At 65.2% G+C, this 20,557-nt stretch overlaps 3 protein-coding genes across 3 annotated transcripts; 2 read left to right on the plus strand and 1 right to left on the minus strand.

Moving 5' to 3' along the window:
- Positions 1-722: 722 nt before the first annotated feature.
- PHYHIP (phytanoyl-CoA 2-hydroxylase interacting protein) lies at positions 723-4,411 on the minus strand. Its single transcript, XM_054180874.1, has 5 exons — positions 4,302-4,411; positions 2,749-2,932; positions 1,730-1,904; positions 1,381-1,498; positions 723-1,257 (listed from the first exon to the last, which is right to left on the minus strand). Exons 2-5 carry the CDS (start codon positions 2,911-2,913, stop codon positions 723-725), a joined length of 993 nt encoding a protein of 330 aa, XP_054036849.1. The 5' UTR covers positions 2,914-2,932; positions 4,302-4,411.
- A 1,899-nt stretch (positions 4,412-6,310) lies between these two features.
- On the plus strand, positions 6,311-10,283 carry POLR3D (RNA polymerase III subunit D). Its single transcript, XM_054180873.1, is given in 9 exon segments — positions 6,311-6,411; positions 6,413-6,484; positions 7,530-7,573; positions 7,721-7,872; positions 7,989-8,113; positions 8,187-8,355; positions 8,935-9,191; positions 9,288-9,440; positions 9,757-10,283. Coding segments are annotated over 9 exon segments (1,188 nt in total). The 5' UTR covers positions 6,311-6,318; the 3' UTR covers positions 9,880-10,283.
- PIWIL2 (piwi like RNA-mediated gene silencing 2) lies at positions 10,030-19,462 on the plus strand. Its single transcript, XM_054180936.1, has 22 exons — positions 10,030-10,183; positions 11,827-12,105; positions 12,195-12,294; positions 12,652-12,825; positions 12,906-13,004; positions 13,310-13,427; positions 13,584-13,708; positions 13,812-13,892; positions 14,230-14,343; positions 14,573-14,761; positions 14,895-14,979; positions 15,127-15,213; positions 15,371-15,511; positions 15,608-15,721; positions 16,107-16,295; positions 16,412-16,513; positions 16,620-16,739; positions 16,998-17,086; positions 17,383-17,488; positions 18,219-18,472; positions 18,632-18,739; positions 19,294-19,462. The coding sequence occupies exons 1-22, from the start codon at positions 10,030-10,032 to the stop codon at positions 19,448-19,450; spliced, it is 2,985 nt and encodes a 994-aa protein (XP_054036911.1). The 3' UTR covers positions 19,451-19,462.
- Positions 19,463-20,557: the final 1,095 nt, after the last annotated feature.

Raw genomic sequence — 20,557 nt, forward strand, 5'->3', positions numbered from 1 at the left:
GGGGCGGCGGAAGGGGGGACGCAGGGCTGGGGGGGAGGGGGGGGCTCAGCTCCGCTCTCCCCCCGGCCCCGGCTCCTCCGGCTGCCTCCTGGGCCGCGGGGCCGGGGGTTCGGGCGGCACACAGCGATGGCTAGAGCAGAGAGCGAACACGACACGGGGCCGGAGGGGGGGTACACCGCCAGCGTCCCCCCCCCCACACACACACACCACTGCGGACACTGCAGCCCCAAAGTGGCGCCGGCGGGAGGCGGGAAGGGGTCCCTGCCCGAGCACCCCTCCGTCCCTGGGAGCAGTTCAAAACCGGGGGGGTGCTTCCAGCCCCTCCGCCGAACCCCCCGGGGGGGAACGGGGATGGCGAGGGGGGGGGCCAGCCCTGGTGTAGGGGGAACCGGGGGGGATGCAGGGGGCGGCGGAGGGGAAGGGGGGTCCCGCGGCGGCGGAGCGCGGGGCTCACCCCGGCGACGATGATGCTGGTCGGCCAGTCCAGGAGATGAAGGCTCCTTCCTTGGGGGCGCAGGGCGGCGCGGGCTCTGCCTCCGCGCTGGGCGAGGGTCCCGCCGGCTCCTTCCCCCGGCGGGCAGGGACACGGGCAACGCCGCTGTTTCCCCCGGCCGGGTCCCCCGCACCCATCCGCGTCCTCCACCCGGCAACGTCCATGGGTGAAACCCACCCCCCCCGGCCGCTTCCCGTCCCCCTCCCCGGCCCTGCCAGGCCCCCCAGCCTTAACGCCCCACGCTGATGTTGCACGTCTTGCAGCTGGGGTCCTTTTTGGCGTTGGCGGTGGAGAGGCTCATCAGCTGGTGCCCGCTGATCTCCCCCAGCACGCCCAGGCTGAGGTCCACCGGCTCGGTGTATATGACCTCCAGGATGCTGTCCTGGGCATGGCGGTACACCAGCTCGCCCTCCTCCACGCAGCACGTCAGGAACTTGTTGGAGGAAATGTCCAGCTGGGGTAGACGCTCCCGGCAGAAGAGATCCCCCGAGGAACCCTTGGGTGCCAGGACCAGGACCACGTAGTGGTAGGCGGTGTACATGCAGTAGAAGTCCGCGAAGTAGAGGTTGGTGTTGGGGTTGAAGAGACGCTGAGCCGGGATCTGGAAGCGGTACCGGCCGTAGGGGGAGTCCTGGGGGGGCTGCCCGGTGTTGAACTCGGTGTTGCAGCTGAAGAAGATGCCGTGCAGCATGCCGCTGGTGGGCGAGCCGTGGCTGCCGCTGTTGTCCTTCAGCGAGGGCTTCATCACGTTCCCGCAGTGCATCCTGCGAGGAGGAGGAAGAGGAGGAGGAGGAGGAGGAGGGACACACAGGGAGGGTCAGGGGACGTGGCCTCCGGCAAGGACCAGGTGTCCCTGGGGCTGGTGGGGCAGAGGGGCTGGGGGGTACCTGACGTGCTGGAAATACTCTTTATGCTGGTTGCGGTAGAAGACGGAGAAGCGCAGCATACGGCCGGCGATCAGCTCGGCTTTCTCCTGCAGCTGGGCCAGGTGCTCCTTGGCGTAATCTGGGGACGGGGGGACATCAGGGTGTCTCCATCCCCCCACCACCACCACCCACCCACCCCCGGGCAGCCCATCCCTGCCCGCATCTCCCGCTCCCCGCACCTCCTGCCTCCCACTCATCAGCTGCCGCTCCAACCCGCCCGGCTTGTGCAAGCTCCCGGCATCTCCCCCGTCCTCCCGGTTGTCCCGGGTCCCAGCAGCGCCCGGCTCGGCCACCTCCACCCACAGCTCACCCCCGGTACAAAACTCCACCGTCTCGCTCCAGCCGGACACCAGGTACTCGCCGTCGCTCTGCTTCACCGCCGTCTGCACCGCCACGCTGTACTCGGTGCGGGGGCTCAGGAACCAGTGGCCCCGCACCGTCATGGGCAGCGGCACCGCTTTGGCCACCAGCTTGGTGGGGACATCCTGCGCCGAGGGGTGAGGGTCAGGCAGGGTGGCATCATCCCCTCCCGCCCCCCACTTCCCCTCTCCTCCAGCATCCCTGCTCGCTGCCGGGGGGATGCTGCCGGGTACCACACGCTGCAAAATATCCTCGCCGGTGCCTTTGCCGGGGTTTGCCCGGTGCTGAGACACCCCCAAAGCGGCGTGATGTTGCCCCCACACACACACTCCAGCCCCCATAGATCTCCCTTCTCCCCGCCTTCCCGCACCTCCCGGCAAAGCCGCAGCTGGGACAGGGGATGAGGGGTCCCCCCCAAGGGGGTTCTTGGGGACCCCCCCGCTCCCGGCGGCATCTCACGGTGTCAATAGGCCACCGAGCAGCACCGCAGTGCAGAGCCGTTTCTGTGGCAACGGCGGATGCTGAAGTCGGGAGACACAGGGGAAAAAAAAATATCCCCCCCCCCCCCCCCCCCACCTCCCACTACCACCCCCCTTATTATTGGGGAGGAGAAAAAAAAATAAAAAAAAAATGTTAAACATTAAATAGCATCACCCTGGCAACCGCGCTGCTAAAAACGTCCTGAATTAGTAACTCGCATCCAAGGGGAGGGGGAGCGGGAGCGGTTTGCGGCTCTGCTCCCCCCGCGGGGGCGCGGGGAGGGGGGGGGTCGGTCACGCCCCCGTCCCCATCCCGGACCCCTCCGCCTGCCGTGTCCCACGGGCGATTTGTCCCCAGATCAGCGTGGGATTGGGCTCTAAAGCTGTTTTCCCCCCTAAAACCCGCTCTTCCTCTCCCCGGGAACGGGGTTGGGGGGGGGGGGGGGGGGGGGGCCGCTTCTCCCCCCGGGTCTCCCCGCCCCGGGCTCACCCGATGCTTGAACTTGTTGGAGTTCTTGTTCTCCTTCTTGTTGAGGTCGATGAAGTAGTGGGTGACCCTCTCCAGGTCCCCCTTCTCCATGGCCCAGGAGATGCGGAAGGAGTCGCAGGTGATGTTGTTGATCTCGATGTTTTTGGGGGTGGAAAGCAGCTCCATGGCCGGAGGGGCTGCGCTCCTGCGGGCAGAGGAGCAGGATTGGGGGGGGACGGACACACTGAAGGGTGGCAAGGGGAGGGGGTTACCCCACTGCCCACGGCGGCAGCTGCCGGGGGGAGTTGGGGGGGGGGGCGGCCGCCCGCGCCGGTGTGGCCCCCCGCGGCGGAGCAGATGGCAGCGGGGTGGAAAAGCGGCGGGCAGCCAGGAATAGGCAACGCAGGCAGGAGCAGGCAGCGGGAAGCCGGGAACAAGCCCGTTCAGGGGGGGAAAAGCGGCTGCGCAGGATTGGAGGGGGTGCGGGGGGGAGCCCCAGCCGCTCCCCCGGGATGCCGCGGGGCCCCGGCTCGTCGCCAGTGGGTGTTTCGGGGTTTGCTCAACACCGGGTGGGGAAAGAAAAACAAGGGGAGCGGAGGGAGTGCTGGGAGAGGGGAGGGTTGGACGAGGGCACTGGAAAAGCTGGATCCGCCTTTGCCCTGGCCCGCGGCCGCCCCGTGCCTCAGTTTCCCCGTGGCTGCGCTCACCTCCCTGCACCCTGGGGAAGCCGCTCGGCGGGGTGGGTGCGTGGGGGGCTTCGCACCCCGGGGTGGGCACAGCGATGCCGTCGGTGGCACAGTGGCACAGCAGCCAGGGGATGCACTGGGGGGGGCTGTCGGGGGCGGAGGGGGACGGGGACCCCAAGGCTTGTGTAAGCCCCGCAAGGAGAAGCAATGCCATGGTGGGCGCCCACCCGAGCCGCGGCACCGCGGGGCCACCAACACGCTCGCTGCAACCCACGTGCGCCCACGGCGGCTGGCACACGCGTGCCCGCGGCCACCCACACCCCAGCTCCTCCGTGATGGCTCCCCCCCTGCCCCGCAACCGCCGCACGGCATCGCAACCGCCACAAACAGCGCCTGGCACATCCACCCCACGCGTGGGCACGCTCCCACGGCCACCCACGGCCACCCACGGCCACGCGTCTGTGTCCCCCGCTGTGTGCGCAGAGCCACGGCACACGCCGGCACCCCGCGGCAGGGTGCCCGCTTGCCCCCGCAGCCCTGCGGCGAGCCACACTGCGCACCCCCAGCCTCCCCCACCACCCGGACACCCCCCCCCAGCCGGGTGTCATCTATGTGGGGGTGTCACTTGGACACCCCACCACCACCCTCGGGCATGGAAGAAGGTCACCGCTTTGGGGACAGCGTGCCAGCCCCGTGCCCGGTGGAGGCGTGGGGGGGGCTCTCCTGTACCGGGAGCTTCGTAGCCACATCGTGATGCTCCGTGTCACCGCGTCCCCCGTGTCCCCACGCACTCTGCGTCCCCCGTGTCCCCACGCACGCCACATCCCCCGAGCAACCCCCGATGCCAGCAGGATGTTGCTGGTGGCACCGTGGTGGTGAGGCCCTTACCTGGCCGTGCCGGGGGGCTGCCGGGATGCGGTGGGATGGCGGTGAGGTGACAGGGCAAGGTAGCCCCGGTGGGGCCGAGGCGAACGGGAAGGGCAAAGGATGCCGGTGACAACGCGGTACCCGACGATGCCGCGCTGCTGCCTGCGGCTGCTGCGACTGGGATCCTCCCAGCCAGCTCGGAAATAGCAAAAAAAAAAAAAAAAAAAAAACACCCTCCAGAGGAGGGAGGGAAAAAAAAAAAAAAAAAAAAAGAAGGAAAAATAGATACCGAGCAGCTTGGAAAGGGGTGGGAATAAAAAAAATAAACCAGCCCTTCTTCTTCTTTTGCCCAATGGGGTGGAGGGTTGTGGCCGGCGTCAGGGGATGGAGGCAGCGAGAGGAGCGGGGGGCTGTGGGTGGGTGGTGGGCAGCTTCTGCCTGAACCCCCCCCGTTGTTTGGGGGGGCGGGGGGGGGGTGTCCCGGTTGTGCCGGGGGCGGCACAACCGGGACACCCCCCCCGGCCCCCCCAAAAAATGGGATGCAGTGATTGCCGGGGGATGCTGGTACCCACCGGGGATGCTGGTACCCAGCTGTGCCCCCCGGTGGGAAATGTGGGTGCAAAGCCAAAAAAAAAAAAAAAAGGTGTGGGGGGGATTGATGCTTCGCTGATGGTGTTGTGGGGGACCCCCACTATGTGGTGGTTTTGGGGGGGACCCCAAAAAAAGCTCATTTTCCCCCCTCCGAGCGCCCACGCGCGTCAGTGTGTAGATTGGTTGGGACCTCCCCCCCCACCCCGGGCTGCAGGAGATGCTGGAGGGGTGGTTTGAGCCCAAGATGAAGGGGGGGGTTCAAATGACGGGGTGAATGACACCCCCGGCCCCCCAACCTCCCCGCTGTCATCCCATTCCCCCCACCGTGCCCCCTCCGGAGAGCCGGGCACTGCCCATCACAAAGATGGCGCCGCAACCTTCGGCATGGCCGGGCAGTGCCAAGCACAAAGATGGCGGCCCATTGGCAGACCCCGCGTGCCCGTAACAAAGATGGCGGCAGCGGCGTCTCTCCGGGAAGGGCCCGTCGCACGGGACGCATGCGCAGTGGGGCGGCGAGCCGGTGGTTCCCCGGGCAGGGTAAGGGGCAGCGTGGCGTGGGGTGAGCGGCTCTGGAGGGGGGGCGAGTGGGTCTGGGGGGGTTTATGGGGGGCTGAGCCACCTGGGAAGTGGGGCGAGTGGCTCCGTGGTGGGTGAGCTCCCTGGGGTGGGGGGCGAATGGGTCCGGGGGGGTGCATGGGGGGGGGAAACACCCTGGGGAGGGGGATGCGAGTGGGTCCGGGGGGTGTATGGGGGGGCTGAGCCCCCTGGGAAGGGGGGCGAGTGGGTCGGGGGGGAGGGCAGCACCCTGGGGAAGGAGGCGAGTGGGTCCGGAGGGGGGGAGCACCCTGGGGAGGGGGTGCCGGTGGGTCCGGAGGGGTGTGTGGGGGGGTTGAGCCCCCTGGGGTGGGGTCTAGTGGGTCTGGGGGGGTGCGTGGGGAGGAAACACTCCGGGGAGTGGGGTGTGAGTGGGTCTGGAGGGGGGGAACACCCTGGGGAGGGTGTGCCGATGGGTTTGGGGAGGGGTATGGGGGGCTGAGCCCCCTGGAAAGAGGTGTGGATGGGTCTTGGGGGGGGGAAGCGCCATGGGAAAGGGGGGTTCGAGTGAGTCTGGCGGGGCGAATTGGGGAGGAGTACCCTGGGGAGGGGGTGCCGGTGGGTCCGGAGGGGTGTATGGCGGGGCTGAGCCCCCTGGATAGGGGTGCAAGTGGCTCTGGGGGGTGTGAGCCCCCTGGGGAGAGGGTGCAAGTGGGTCTGGGGGGGGTGCATTGCGGGGGTGGAGCACTCTGGGGAGGGGGAACGAGTAGGTCCGGGGCGGGGTGACCACCATGGTGCGGGGGGAGCACCCTCGGGGGGAGTATATATGAGGGGGTGCTATTTGGGGGTGAGGGGGGGGGCTGACCCTGGGTGCCCCTGACCATCTGTCCCCCCCTCCAGGGCCAGGCAGAGGATGGCGGAGGGGGGCTCGGGCGACACCGGCTCCCCCAGCAGCCTGCGGCCGGGGCTCCCCGGGGCGCGGGGGGTGCTCGGGAGGCGCCCGGCCGCCCCCCCCCCTCACCCCCGGCCGCCTGCCCTCCATCCGCTCCCGGGACCTCACCCTGGGAGGCGTCAAGAAGGTGAGTACCCCTTTTGGGGGGTGGGGGGGGGGGATCCCCAAAACCACCCCTTTCGGGGTGATCCTGCCTCCTGCCCCACTGCTGGGGTGTGGGTGCGAGGAGAGGACCCCCGGAGCAGCAGCCCAGGGGGGGTTTGGGGTGCTCTGGGGGGAGCGGGACGTGGCAGATCCCCATCCACCTCCTCCAACCCACCTCACCTCACCCGGGGAGGTGTGAAGGTGAGTACCCCTTTTTGGGGGGGGGGGGGGTGTCCCCAAAACCGCCCCTTTTGGGGTGACGCTGCTTCCTGCCCCACCGTTTGGGGTGTGGGTGCGTGGAGGGACCCCTGGAGCAGCACCCCGGGGGGGGTTGGTGTGCTCCGGTGGGGGGACCTGGTCCATTTGGGACTTGGCCGGGTCCCCAGCCGCCTCCTCCAGCCCCCCTCACCCTGGGAGGTGTGAAGAAGGTGAGTACCCCTTTTTGGGGGGGTCCCCAAAACCGCCCCTTCTGGGGTGGTCCTGTCTCCTGCCCCACTGTTGGGCTGTGGGTGCAAGGAGGGACCCCCAGGGGGGTCGGGGCGCTCTGGGGGGAGCGGGATGTGGCCGCGTCCTCCGTTGCCTCCTCCAGCCCCCCTCACCTTGGCAGGTGTGAAGAAGGCGAGTACCCCTTTTGGGGGGGGTCTCCAAAACCACCCCTTTCAGGGTGACGTCCTGTGCCACTGTTGGGGGGTGGGTGCGAGGAGGGACCCCCAGAGCAGCAGCTGGGGGGGGTTCTGGGTGCTCTGGTGGGGGGGAGGCACCTCCTCCAGCCCCCTCACCTTGCTAGGCCCGAAGAAGGTGAGTAACCTGGGGGGGGGGGGGTGTCCCCAAAACCGCCCTTTTTGGGGTGACCCTGCCCCGCTGTTGGGGTGTGGGTGCGAGGAGAGACCCCCGGGGGGGTCGGGGTGCTGTGGGGGGAGCGGGACGTGGCCACGTGCCCATCCGCCTCCTCCAGCCCCGCGGCCGGTTTGGTTTCTGTTGCTTATCTGGGCTCGTGCAGCGACTTGTCCCTCTGCTCTCGTTTGCAGAAAACCTTCACCCCCAACATAATTAGCAGGAAGATCAAGGAAGAGTAAGTGGCCTCGTCAGCGTTTCCGCGGGGCGCGGTTTCGCCGGGCGGGTACCCAACGCGGCAGGGTCTCGGTGGGCAAAACAGCCCCCCGAGAGGGCAACCTGGCGGCAGGGGGACAGGGTGACAGGCCACCTCCCCGCTCCCCAGGCCCAGAGAGGACGTCACCGTCAAGAAGGAGAAGAAGGAACGGGAGCGGGACCGGCAACGCGATGGGCACGGCCGGGGCCGGGGCCGGCCCGAGGTTATCCAGTCCCACTCCATCTTCGAGCAGGGTCCTGCTGAAATGATGAAGAAGAAAGGTAAGGGGAGCTGCCCCCCTCCCCGCCGCCATTCCCGGGGAGGAGTGGGGGAAGATTTTGGGGTGTCCCACCCGGCTGGGGGCTCACCCCCGGGGCTGTTCCCTGCTCCCCAGCAGGCTCCTGGGACAAGACGGTGGACGTGTCGGACTTCGGCCCTTCCCACATCATCAACATCAAGAAGGAGAAGAGGGAGACGGACGAGGAGACGAAGCAGATCCTGCGGATGCTGCAGAAGGACGATGTGAGTGGGGCCGGGCCGGGTGGCTTCGGTGTCACCGGGGCCGTGTTCAGTGTCTCTTCTCCCATCCCCGTAGTTCCTGGATGACCCAGGGCTGAAGAACGACATCCGTAACAAGCCGGTGCAGCTGCCGCTGGCCCACTCGGGCTGGCTCTTCAAGGAGGAGGCAACGGAGCAGGAGGACGCCCAGCCCTGGCTGCCCAGCCCCAAGGAGGAGAAGATGGAGCTGGACCCACCAGTGAAAGGTGCTTTTCGCGGGGGGAGAAACCCAGTGGGCGTGGGGGGGGCTGTCCCACCTCTGATGCCCACCCGCTACGTCTGGTGCCCACCCACCATCCCTGATGCCCACCCACCATCTCTGATGGCCACCCGCCCCCTCTCCATGCCCACCCACCATGTCTGGTGCCCCCCCACCATTCCTGATGCCCACCCACCATCCCTGATGCCCACCCGCCCCCTCTCCGTGCTCACCCACCACGTCTGATGCCCACCCGACCCCTCTCCATGCCCACCTGCCACGTCTGGTGCCCACCCGACCCCTCTCCATGCCCACCCACCATGTCTGGTGCCCATCTGACCCCTCTCCGTGCCCACCCACCATCACTGATGCCCACCCGCCCCCTCTCTGTGCCCACCCACCATGTCTGGTGCCCACCCACCACCCTTGATGCCCACCCGACCCCTCTCCATGCCCACCCGCCATCACTGATGCCCACCCGCCCCCTCTCTGTGCCCACCCACCACGTCTGGTGCCCACCCACCATCCCTGATGCCCACCCGCCACCTCTCTGTGCCCACCCGCCCCCTCTCGCCCCCGGTGCCAGTGAAAGAAGAGCCGTGCGACGAGGAACCCCCCCCCAAACCGCTGCAAAGCAAAGGACCCCCCCCGGGTTTTCCCCGGGACGTGTCGGTGGCCGAGCTGCTGCAGCGGCTGAGCCTGTCGGGGGAAGAGGAGCTGCTCTTCCTCCAGCTGCCCGACACTCTGCCCGGCCAGCCCCCCACCCACGACGCCAAACCCATCAAGACGGAGCTGCAAAACGAGGAAGGGCAGGTGGTGGTGGTGAAGCAGGAGAAGAGCCAGGTAAGGGCCCGACGGAGGGGGCGGTGGAGGGGGGACGACGGGGGACAGGGTGGTGATTTGTGTGTCGTTCCCCACCCCCCAATCCCGCGGTGGCAGGAGGTGAAGCAGGCGGAGAATACCTGCACCCTGGCCGACCTCCCCGAGGGGCAGGTGGGGAAACTGCTCGTCCGAAAGTCGGGAAAGGTGCAGCTGGTGCTGGGCAAGGTGACCCTGGACGTGACCATGGGGACCCCCTGCTCCTTCTTACAGGTACAGGGTCGGGTGTGTGTGGGGGGGTGTCTGGGGACCTGGTTCGTGGGGCTGCACCCCACCATAGCCCCTTGGGGTTGGGGGGTCCCTGGGGCCATCAGGGAGGAGCAGGGTCGTGGCACCCCCCAGCATCCCTGTGGCTGCTCTTGTCCCCTGAGGTGTGTGTAGCAGTGGGGGGCACATCTCCTCCCGGCTTAGGGACACCACCCCCCCGCCCCCAGCAGCGGGCAGGGACCTCAAGCCCTTCTCCCAACCACAATTAAAGCGTTTCCCGTGGGATTGGGCTGCTTACGGGCGTTTCTCCCTGCTGGAACAGGAGCTGGTGTCCGTCGGCATCGGGGACAACCGGACGGGGGAGATGATCGTCCTGGGCCACGTGAAGCACAAGCTGGTGTGTTCCCCGGACTTCGAGGCTCTGCTGGAGCACCGGCACCGGTAGCCCGGGGGGAGCCGGCAGCGGGGGGGGTGCTCAGCCCCATGCCCGCAGCCCGTGGGGACGCTCCCCGCGCAGCTCGGGGACCCTGCGGTGCCCTCGGACCCTCCAGCCTGGGGACACGGAGAGGTGTCTTCTGCAGGTGTGGGCGCAGGGATGGCTCCTACCTCCTTCCCGGCCCTGCAGTGGGGCAGCACCGGGGCTGGGGGCTCCGGCTTTGACCCCCAGACCCACCGCCCCCTTCCCGTGCCAAACAGGCAGGGGCTGTGTCTGCCTACATCTCACGGATTTCTGGATGTGCGGGACCCTGGTGTGTCCCCCCCCCCGGCTCTCCAGCAGCTGTGCACAGGCTGGGGAGAGCGGGACACGCGCCTGCGGGGAAAAATGTGGAATAAAAAGCTCTTTTCCCACCCCCCGCCCCGGTGTGGGGCTGCTCCATCTCTTCCCGTCTCCTCCGCGGTGCCCCCGGCAGCTGTCCCCCCCAACCTCCTTGCCACCAGCCCCCCCCCCCCCCGTTGCCACCAGCTTGTCGGGCCCCGTCCCCGGCGTGACACGCTCAGTGCTGGCACGTGGGGCCACGTCCTCGGCCACCTACTCACCCGCCACTCTCTTGGGAGGGCCAGGGGGGGCCCCACAGCCTTTCCGGCCACCCCCAGGGCTGAGCACCCCCCCCCCCCCCCCCCCCCCAGCCCTGAGCATCTCCCTGCTCCATGCCGAGGAAGCAGCGTGGAGGTGGCGGGATGTGGGGAACCCCCCCCAGGGACCAGTGTTGGCCCTGGGCACTGCTGCAGCATGGGAGGGGGCCAGTGCGTGGCCACCAGCGCATCCCCACGGTGGGGGCAGGAGGCTGCGTGTCTTGGGGGGGCGGGGGGGGGGGAAGGCATCACCCAAGGGTCTGCCATCATGGAACCAAATCCTCCCGGGGGGAGGGCGGGGAGGCACCAATTGCCCGTGCGGAGCGGAGCGGGGGCTGCACTTGCCCCTTGGCTCTTGCCCCCCCACCCCTCGCCTCATCCCATCTTAACCCCCATTCCATTTTACCTCCCCCATCCCATCTTACACCTCCCCATCCCATCTTACACCTCCCTACCCCCAATCTTACCCCATCCCATCTTACTTTTACCCCCCCATCCCATTCTACCCCTCCCACCCTATCCCATCTTACCCCTGTCCCACCCTACCCCCCCATCCCATCTTACCCACCCCATCCAATCCTTCCCCCATCCCATCTTACGCCTCCCTACCTTCTATCTTACCCCGCCGCCATATCAAATCTTATCCCCCACCCCATTTTACCCCCCCACCCTGTCCCATCTTACCCCTCATCCCATCTTATCCCTGTCCTACCCCATTCTACTTCACTCCCATCCCATTTTATGCCTCCCTAACCTCTATTTTACCCCCCCACCCCATAAAATCTTACTCCTACCCCATTTTACCCCCCCACTCTATCCCATCTTACCCCCGATCCCATCTTATCCTTGTCCTACCCCATCCTATCTTACCCCCATCCCATCTCATGCCTCCCTACCTTCTATCTTACCCCCCCGTCCCATGAAATCTTACTCCCATCCCATTTTATCCTCCCCGCTTTATCCCATCTTACCCTGCATCCCATCATATCCCTGTCCTATCCCATCCTATCTTACCCCCATCCCGTCTTATGCCTCCCTACCCCCTATCTTACCCCCCCCCCCCCCAATGAAATCTTACACCGGCCCCATTTTACCCCCCCCCCCCCCGCCCCGATCCCATCTCAGCCCCCCCGCCCCAGCTCCTGCCCCGGCCACGCCCCCTTCCTGCCTGGGCCACGCCCCCTCGCCGGTCGCTGTCCGCGGTGCTGAACTCTACCCTCCCGCGCGGGAATTGGGCCCCGCCGCGCGGGGCGTGGCCATCGAGCTGCCCAATAAGAGGGCGCGGCCGGCGGGGGTGGGCGGGGCCGCGCCTGCGCAGTGCGTCGGCGGCGGCGTGCTCGGCGCTGCGGGCCGTCGCCTCGACGGGGCGGCCATGGAGCCTCTCCGGCCCTTCCGCCTCCCCGGCCCTTCCGCCTCCCCGGCCCCGGTCCCGCTCACCCGGGCAGGCTGCGGGGGCTCCCGGGACAAGCCCAGCGCCTGCCCCGGCCTGGCCCTCCTGAGCCCCGGCCCGCCGTGGCGCCTCTCTCTGCCTTGCTGTGCAGCCTAGGCCTGGGCGAGCGGCCCTGCCCCTCGCTGGAGGCCGGGGACTGGCCCCTCGGTAGGTGGCTGTGCCCGGGATGGGGCGGGGGGACGCAGCGAGACCTGGTCTGGCCCCCCACCACCCACCATGCCCTCTCCTTCCCACAGGCCGCGGCACCATGGTGGAGGCTCTGGCGCAGCCCAGCCCAGCGGTGGAGGAGGAGGAGGAGGAGGAGGGGGCGGCGGCAGCACTCCCCACACGCGGGCGGTGAGTCCCCCTCTGTCTGTCCCCCCCCAACACCTTGGCCTCAAGTCCTTCTGATGGTTTAATGGCTGACTCGGGTGGTGGTGGGCCGGGGGATGCTCTGTAAGTGACACCATTGTTGTGACCGAGCCACCTGTGCCACCTCCTGTTCCAAAATTCGGTGTTTTGAGCGTCTCCGGGCAGGGAGCACCCACTGTGTGTGGGGCACAAGCAGGGGGACCTGGCTGCTGGAGGGGGGGGATTGCTGAGGGATGCCCTAGGGGGTGGTAGGGATGGCCGTCACAGGGGGTTTGCAGCCAGGATACCACCGGCGTGTCCCCAGCGTGCTGGGACTCACCTCTGCCTGCTCCGGGGACGCAGGATCTTGTGGCGAGGCAGAGGGGACGTGCTGCCTGCTCCCCCCGGGAGACAAGCCGCCGTGCCATCCCGCGGGAAGCCCTGCATTGCCGCTGCACCCACCCTGCACCCGCCGGGACCCCGGCCCTCCCTGCCACCTGCGCGCACCCCAGGGACCCCCCCGGCTGCCGGCAGACCGTAAGTGAAGTGTCAGCGAGCCCCGGCCCCATGTGTTGGGGTCCCAGCTCTCCATACTGCCTCTGCTCTGTCTCTCCTAGGGCACCGGTGGCTAAGGGAACTGCCTTAGCCTTGGGGCTGAACTTGGTTAAAATCCACTGCCAGAACGAAGCCGTCTACCAGTACCATGTCACCTTCAGGTATCGGCGTGGGCACGGTGGGCCGGGCCCCCCCGCAGCCCCTCGAAGGGTGGGCGCCCCTTGGCAGAGCCCTCCCTGTCTCTCCGTCCCTCCATCCATTCCAGTAGCCGCTAGATGGAGCGTCTGGCGCGGCCACGGGGCTGCGGACAGAGCTGCTGTGGGGCAGCAAAGCAAACGAGCCCCCGGCTTTTCCTCCTCGTGGGGTTGTTGGGGTCCTGAGTGGAGTCTCGTTGGGGGGCAGAGCGGGGGTTAAAGGACCGAGGACTTGCCAGCGGTGGCAGGTGATGCGTCCCCGTCTCCCACAGCCCCGAGGTGGAGTGCAGGAGCGCCCGCTTTGCCATGCTGAAGCAGCACCGGGCAGTGACGGGGGACGTGACCGCCTTCGACGGCACCATCCTCTACCTGCCCATCATGCTCCCCCAGGTAAGGGACGATGTGATCTGCACCAGGGTGGGGTTGTTCTGGCTGGTCTGGGGGCGTGGGGATGCCCAACCCGCCCCCCGCCCCGGGTCTCCAGCCCATGTGCTGGGTAGGAGGGCATCCCCCCCGCCCTGACTAACGCGCCGTGTCGCCCTGCAGCCCGTCAGTCTGAAGGCTCAGCGGAGGAGCGACGGGGAGGAGATCACCATCACCATCCAGATAACCAAAGTCCTCGAGCCCAGCTCGGATCTCTGCATCCCCTTTTACAATGTGGTTTTCCGGAGGTGAGGAACAGTGGAGACCCTCCCCGAGCTCCAGGGAAAAGACCCTCCTCCTCCTCCTCCCTCCAAGCCTGAGCCCATCCTTGCTTTTATTTGCCTTCCCTAGGGTGATGAGAATCTTAGATATGAATCTGGTTGGGAGAAACTTCTTTGAATCTGCCCAGGCCACCGTAATACAGCATTACAGGTGGGTGCTGGACGTGGTTTTCTCCTGCCGCTCACTTGGGTGCGAGACAGGGACGTCCCTGTTGCCCCGGCAGTAGCGCAAGGCTGGAAATTCGGAAGCCTTTGCCAGGTCAGCTCTCTTGGCCGGCTCTGGTTAACCTGACCTCAGAAGCGCCTGTTTTCTGCAGTGCAATTCAGGGGTTATTAGCTGAAAGCTGGCAGCCAGCTGGGAAATAAATCCTCTGTGTTTTGAGTGCTCCTTGGCGAGCGGGATGGCTGCCCGGTCCCTCTGGCAGCGCCGTGCAGGCGGCTCCGGTTTTAACCCGGGCGCCGTCGGGCATCTTTTCTCCTCGTCGCAGGCTGCAGATTTGGCCGGGATACTCCGTCAGCATCCGGAAGAAGGACGGCGGCCTCTTCCTCTTGGTCGATCCCATCCACAAAGTCATCCGCAGCGATTCTGTTCTGAACTTCATGTAAGAGAGGGTGGGGGGAAAGAAACAGAGGAGCCCCGTGGAGTTTTGGGGATGAGGGTGGCTTTCCAGCAGCCGTGTCCAGGGCTGTCTCTCAGCGAGGGCAATGCTGGCTACGATCACCGGGCTCGTGGCCACTGGTGCTGTTTGGCAAAAGGCGTTTGATTTTGGGGGGAGCGTGGGCAGGGAGCATCACCCTGAGCCTCTCCTCCTCCCTCTCTCCCCGCCGCAGGCACACCATCTACAAGCAAAGCCTCAGCAGCTTCCAGGACGAGTGCACCAAGCAGCTGGTGGGCAACGTGGTCATCACCCGCTACAACAACCGCACCTACCGCGTCGACGACATCGACTGGAACAAGACCCCGAGGGACAGTTTCACCCTGCTTAGCGGCGAGGAGATCACCTTCGTGGAGTACTACAGGTAGCAGTGGTCCACGGAGCATCCTTTGGGATGAGCATCTGTGGGGAAGGGCTTGATGCCCGGCTCTGACCGAGGGTGGCTGAGCAGGAGCGCGAATGTCTCACCTGATGCCACCTCCCTGCTGTTTGCCCAGCAAAGCCTACGGCATCACCATCAGGGAGCTGGACCAGCCGCTGCTCATCCACAGGCCCAGGGAAAAACAGACACGGGAGGGGAAGGTGAGCCGATCGCAGAGAGCTGGGGGGGGGAGATTGAGACCCGCGGTCTTTTCTTGCCTCCTCCAGCCCCTGACCTACCTGTCGCCGGGAGGGCAGGGCCTTGCAGCCCCCTCGGGGGGCTGACGGTGCCTGTCCCCCTCCCTGTAGCGTCGTCTGGACATGGTGCTGCTCGTGCCGGAGCTCACCTTCATGACCGGGATCCCCGACACAAAGAAGGACAGTCGAATGCTGAAGGTCGGAGCACGCCTGCGTCTGGTGATCCCCGTTCCCCTGAGCCGGCGCTTGCCCAGTTTGGAGAGCTGAGCCCTGGCCAGGCGCTGCTTGGGGAGCCCCCCCGCCATCACACCCGGGGGCTCCCCAACCCCTCTCCTCCCGTGCCCGCCCGCTGCAGGACGTGATGCGGGAGATGCTGCAGAGCCCCAGGCAGCACTACGTGCGGCTCACCAGCCTCCTGCGCAGGATCAAGGACAGCCCGGAGGCCTCGGGGGAGCTGATGCGCTGGGGGCTCACCCTGGACCCGGACATCCACAGGGTAAGGGGCTGTGGTGGGGGGGCCCCCCCCTGGGAATTCAGGCAATGGCCGCACCGCGGCGGCACCGGGGCTACCGTGGGTTTCTGCTCCTTTCAGACCCAGGGCCGAATCCTGCCCGCGGAGAGGATCAACCTGCGGCACAGCTCCTTCCTGCCCGCCGAGGACCTGAGCTGGAACAAGGAGGTCACGCGAGAAGCTTCCATCTCGACGGTGAGCCCACGGCTCGGAACCTCGCAACAACATCCCCTTGTTTGAAAACTGGGATGGGTTTTCTTAGTGCTGGCATCCCGTCTGCCCCGCTCCCGCCTGAGCTTGTTCGAGCTAAAACCCTTCCCTTATTTATGTTGGCTTTGTGCGTCAGCCTGGTTTTCCTAAGGAGGTTAGAGGTACGCGGCCGTGGCGTCTGCTTTCCCACCTCCTCCTGGGGTGGCTGAAGGCTTCCAGACTGCAGCAATCGGATGTTGTGTGCCCTTTAGGTTCCTCTTGGGCTCTTTTTCCCCTCTCCCAAATTTCCCGCTGTGCTGCAGGGCTGGGAGCTGCGTGTTTTGGCAGCCGTGGCCCCGAGGCAAGGGCTGTCCTGGCCTCCCCGTCCTAGATCGCCATGAATTACTGGCTGCTGGTCTACCCGAAGCGCCTGCAGGACCTGGCGAAGGATCTGGTGGCTGCCATGGAGAGCGTCTGCGGCCCCATCGGCATGCACATCAGCCGGCCCGCCTTGGTGGAGCTGAAGGATGACCGCATCGAGACCTACGCCAAGACCATCCGAAGCATTTTGGGCAGCGAGGTGAGGAGCGGGGGGCTGGGAGGGGGGGATATAGCGCAGGTTAGGACAGGCCGTGCCGCCGCTGGGTCTCCTTGGGTGCTCCTGCATCTGATGCTCCTGCGTCGCCCTCCCCGCAGGACAAGGTGCAGCTTCTCCTGTGCATCATCTCCAGCAGCCGGGAGGACTTGTACGGGGCCATCAAGAAGCTGTGCTGCGTGCAGTCCCCGGTGCCCTCCCAGGTAGGTAAGGGACTCGGCAAAACGGGACCACCGGCACGCTGGGGGCATCTCCAGCCTCGGTTTTCCCTGTTTTTTTTTTTTTTTTCCCCGCCCCCTGCCCCGCCAGGTCATCAACGCACAATCCCTCATGGGCCAGGCGGGCAAGATGAGGAGCGTGGTCCAGAAAGTCCTGCTGCAGATGAACTGCAAGCTGGGCGGCGAGCTCTGGGGGGTGGACATCCCCCTGGTAAGGCGAGCGAGACACGCGTGCCGTGAGTTTGCGAGCTCTGGGGGCTGGGGGGGGGGGGGCGGGGGTGTGTAAACTGGTGCGGTCACGGGCTTCCCTGTGGGGATGCGGGTGAGCCATCTGCGGAATTGGGGTTGGCGTCTCTGTTTTGTGCGTACAATGTCCTTCGCAGCCGGAGGGATCCCGGCAGGCCAGCCCGGAGCTGTCTGACTTATCCCTAACTCCCACCTGCCTTTTTACCCCCCCACCCCCACCAAGAAACAGCTGATGGTCATCGGCATGGACGTCTACCACGGCCACAGCAAAGGGATGCGCTCCGTCATCGGCTTCGTGGCCAGCATGAATCAGTACGTGGTACCCCACAGTGCGGGGGGGGGGGTGGTGTGTAAAAGCGGTTTTCCTTCTGTTCTTCCCTGGGAATGCGGAGGGGTCCCACACCGGCATCGCCGCTGCCTCCCCTTTGCTGGGAAAGGGGCGAAGCCGGTGTGTTTATGTTGGACGCGGTGGTGGCCTTCAGCGCTCTCTCGGTGCCGGGAAAGGTGCCGCGAGCGCCCAGCCCGGGGTGGGTTTCGCTTGCGCAACGTCTGGGTGGACTTTGGCTGGAGAAAGGGGGTGCCTGACGCTCGTCCCCTCCTGTCCCCAGCGTCCTCACCAAGTGGTACTCCAGGGTGGTCTTCCAGATGCCCCACCAGGAGATCGCCGACAGCCTGCGGCTCTGCCTGGCCGATGCCCTCCAGCATTTCCACGAGGTGAGGCCAAAATGGGGGGAAAAAAAAAAAAAAAATCCCTCCCGCGGTTTAACGTCGCCTCCAAACAAGGGGAAAAAACACCCCAAACCTCTCGGTGGGGGAGAGCAAACGTCCTCGGCAGCCTTTGGACTGGATGCGGCGCCCCGGGGAAGCTCACCTTTATCTGGGGAACGTGCGAACGTGCCTGGAGGATTAGTTTGCACTGGGGGAAGTGCCACGTTAACGCCTCCGCTCCGTCGTCGGCGTGGAACTGCTGAGCCCTGTCCTTTCGCCGCACGTCCCCAGCGTGAGAAAAGCAGCGTGCGATGGGGCAGGGACCGGCTGCTCTCGGGATTTTCCCATCACTTCGGCGGGCGCTGTAAAAAAAAAAAAAAAAAAAAAAAAAAAAACACAAAAAACCACCCCTGAAAAGGGGAAGTTTGGTGGTCCCGTGGGCAGGATTAGCACGAAACGCTGCTTCTCTCTGCCCTGCCAGCCCTTCTGAAACCCGCTTTAAAATGCGTTTGTCGGTTCTGAGCATAATCAGGGGGTTTTCTGCAAAGCCGGCGGGCGATGGGTTGAATTTGCAGGCTGCAAAACCGCTGTATTATCCACCCTGGACACCCCGTGGGTGACCAGCGCCCCGCTTCTTGCCAGGGTGGGCATCTCCCCCTTGCCAGCCAGTCCTATGCATGGTGTTGGGGGGGGGAAAAACCAAAACAGCGACTTCTTCCACTTTCCGCTCGCCCAGATGAACCACTGCTTGCCCAAGAAGATTGTGGTGTACAGGGACGGCGTGTCCGACAGCCAGCTCGACACCGTGCTCAAGTACGAGATCCCCCAGATGCAGAAGTGCTTCGACACCTTCGAGAACTACAAGCCCAGCATGGTGGTCGTGGTGGTGCAGAAGCAGATCAGCACCAATTTCTACGCCCTGAGGGCAGAGCAGTTCGCCTCCCCTCCTCCGGGAACGGTCATCGACCACACCATCACCAGTTCGGACTGGTGAGTGCCGGTGGCGGCAGTGCCGGCTGCTCGCGGGGAGAGCTGCGTGGGGTGGAAAACACCCCCTTGTGCATTAAAAAAAAACAAAAAACAAAAAAAAAAACCAACCCCCACAAAAAACTGGCGTGCCGCAAAACCTTGCCCTTCCTTCCCTCTCAGGCAGGATTTCTTTTTGTTGGCCCATTGCTCCCGCCAAGGCTGCAGCATCCCCACGCGCTACATCTGCGTGCTGAACACGGCCAACCTCAGCTACGAGCACCTGCAGAGGTAAGGGCAGGCTTTTTGCTGTCTTCTGCAGCGTGGGGACCCACGTCTGACACCTCCCGCCCCCAAAATCTGGTTTTATGTCACAAAACAGTCCCCCGGAGCTGGCGGGGAGGGCAGCAGGGACTGGGCTGAGCCTGCTCTTGGTACTGGGTTAGCTGGGAGGACTCGATAGCGGACGAGGGGGAGGATGGCATCTGTCTCGCCTCCTCTCCAGGCCAGAACTAATTGCAAAGGTGATAAAGGAGAATCTGTGTCACACGGCGGTGGCCTGGGTGGCCTTGAAGGAGAGCTGCAGCGGGTTCAAACGCGGCTCAAACAGTCCTTGGGTAATTAATGCAATCAGCCACTATCGGCGCCCAGGCAGCACCTGACCTTTAATTCCTGTCATCGGGAAGAAAAACACCCCCGGGAGCAGAGCGAGCCGTAACGGCTTCCCGCTGCCGTAGGGAGCAGGATCCGATCCCCAAACCTCGACGCCACAAGCTGGGAATGCTGGGGAGCACTCACACACACACACACACACCCCCCCCCGCCCCTTCTCTCGCTGTCCCCAGGTTGACTTTCAAGCTCTGTCACCTCTACTGGAACTGGCCGGGCACCGTCCGGGTCCCCGCGCCCTGCAAATACGCGCACAAGCTGGCCTTCCTCTCGGGACAGGTCCTGCACCACGAGCCCGGCGCCCAGCTCTGCGACAAGCTCTTCTTCCTATAACCGGGGGCGGGGGGGGGGGGGGGGGAAAACCCCATTTTGGGGGGTTCGGCTCCCCCAGCCGCTGCCATTAAAGTCTCCCGCGAGAGGCACTTTCTTCCCTGAAGTATGGGTTGGGGTTTTTTATTTATTTATTTATTCTTTAATTTGAATTCTGGTTTCTTGGGTTCGTTCTTATTGGTTTTAAAAGGATGCTCGGAAGGGCGCCGGGGCGATGGCCTCTCGGGCTTTATCTCCGTGGGAATGAACCCGCGGCAAAACCTCGTTTGCCGCGGGGCCGCCAGCCTCTGCCCGCTGGTTTCCAGTCCTCCCAGTAAAGGGGTTTGAGTAAATGAGCCCCGCAGCGGAGGCTGCAGCTCATCCCTGCCCATCCCCCCGCCCCAGGGGAGTTTTGGATGCAAAACTCAATGATTTTTGGGATTTATTTGCTCCCCCCCCAATCTCTTGCATTGCCATTGAGGCAGTTTAGAATTTGCCTTTGTTTTTCCGAGCTCCTGTTGAACAAACCCAGCTCCGGTTCGGCTGCTTGTCACTGGTTTTCCGAGGAGAAACTGTTATTATTTTTAATTTTTTGTTATTCTGTGGGGCTGGTAGGAGAGCAGGTCCCTATCCCAAGGGAAAAGCGTGTATTTGAGTTTTCAGCTATTTCAGGTGTTTCTTTGCTGGGGTCAAGAGATGTTGGAGACCTTTGTGTTTAAAATTGTCGGGGGGCTGCGAGAGCATCCCCCAAATCACCTGCATTTCGCCTCGTGCCTCCCACCCCCTGCCTTGTGCCAACACCAGCAGGGATTGGGGGTACAGCGGGCGCCTCCTCCCAGCCTCTCCCTTCCCTTTTAATGCAAAAAAAGTTGAAAATATTTAATAATTTTTTTTTCCCTGTAACTAGTTTTCAATTAACTTCAATAAAAGTGTTGCTGGCAGCTGCTCGTCTCACTGCGGGGTGGGCGAAGGGGCTAGGTGCTCTTTCCCGGGGGGAGAGGGGACAGGGAGGGGGACGCAGCAGTGACACGATGCTGTCACTGGAGCCCGTCACTGCGTCCCCTGCGCCCTGGGTTAATCATTCACCCTCGCCACTCGCCGATAGCAGCTTTTATCCCCTTTTATTTGCCG

This window comes from Rissa tridactyla, chromosome 20 (genome assembly GCF_028500815.1).
Source record: "Rissa tridactyla isolate bRisTri1 chromosome 20, bRisTri1.patW.cur.20221130, whole genome shotgun sequence".
Lineage (NCBI taxonomy): Eukaryota > Metazoa > Chordata > Aves > Charadriiformes > Laridae > Rissa > Rissa tridactyla.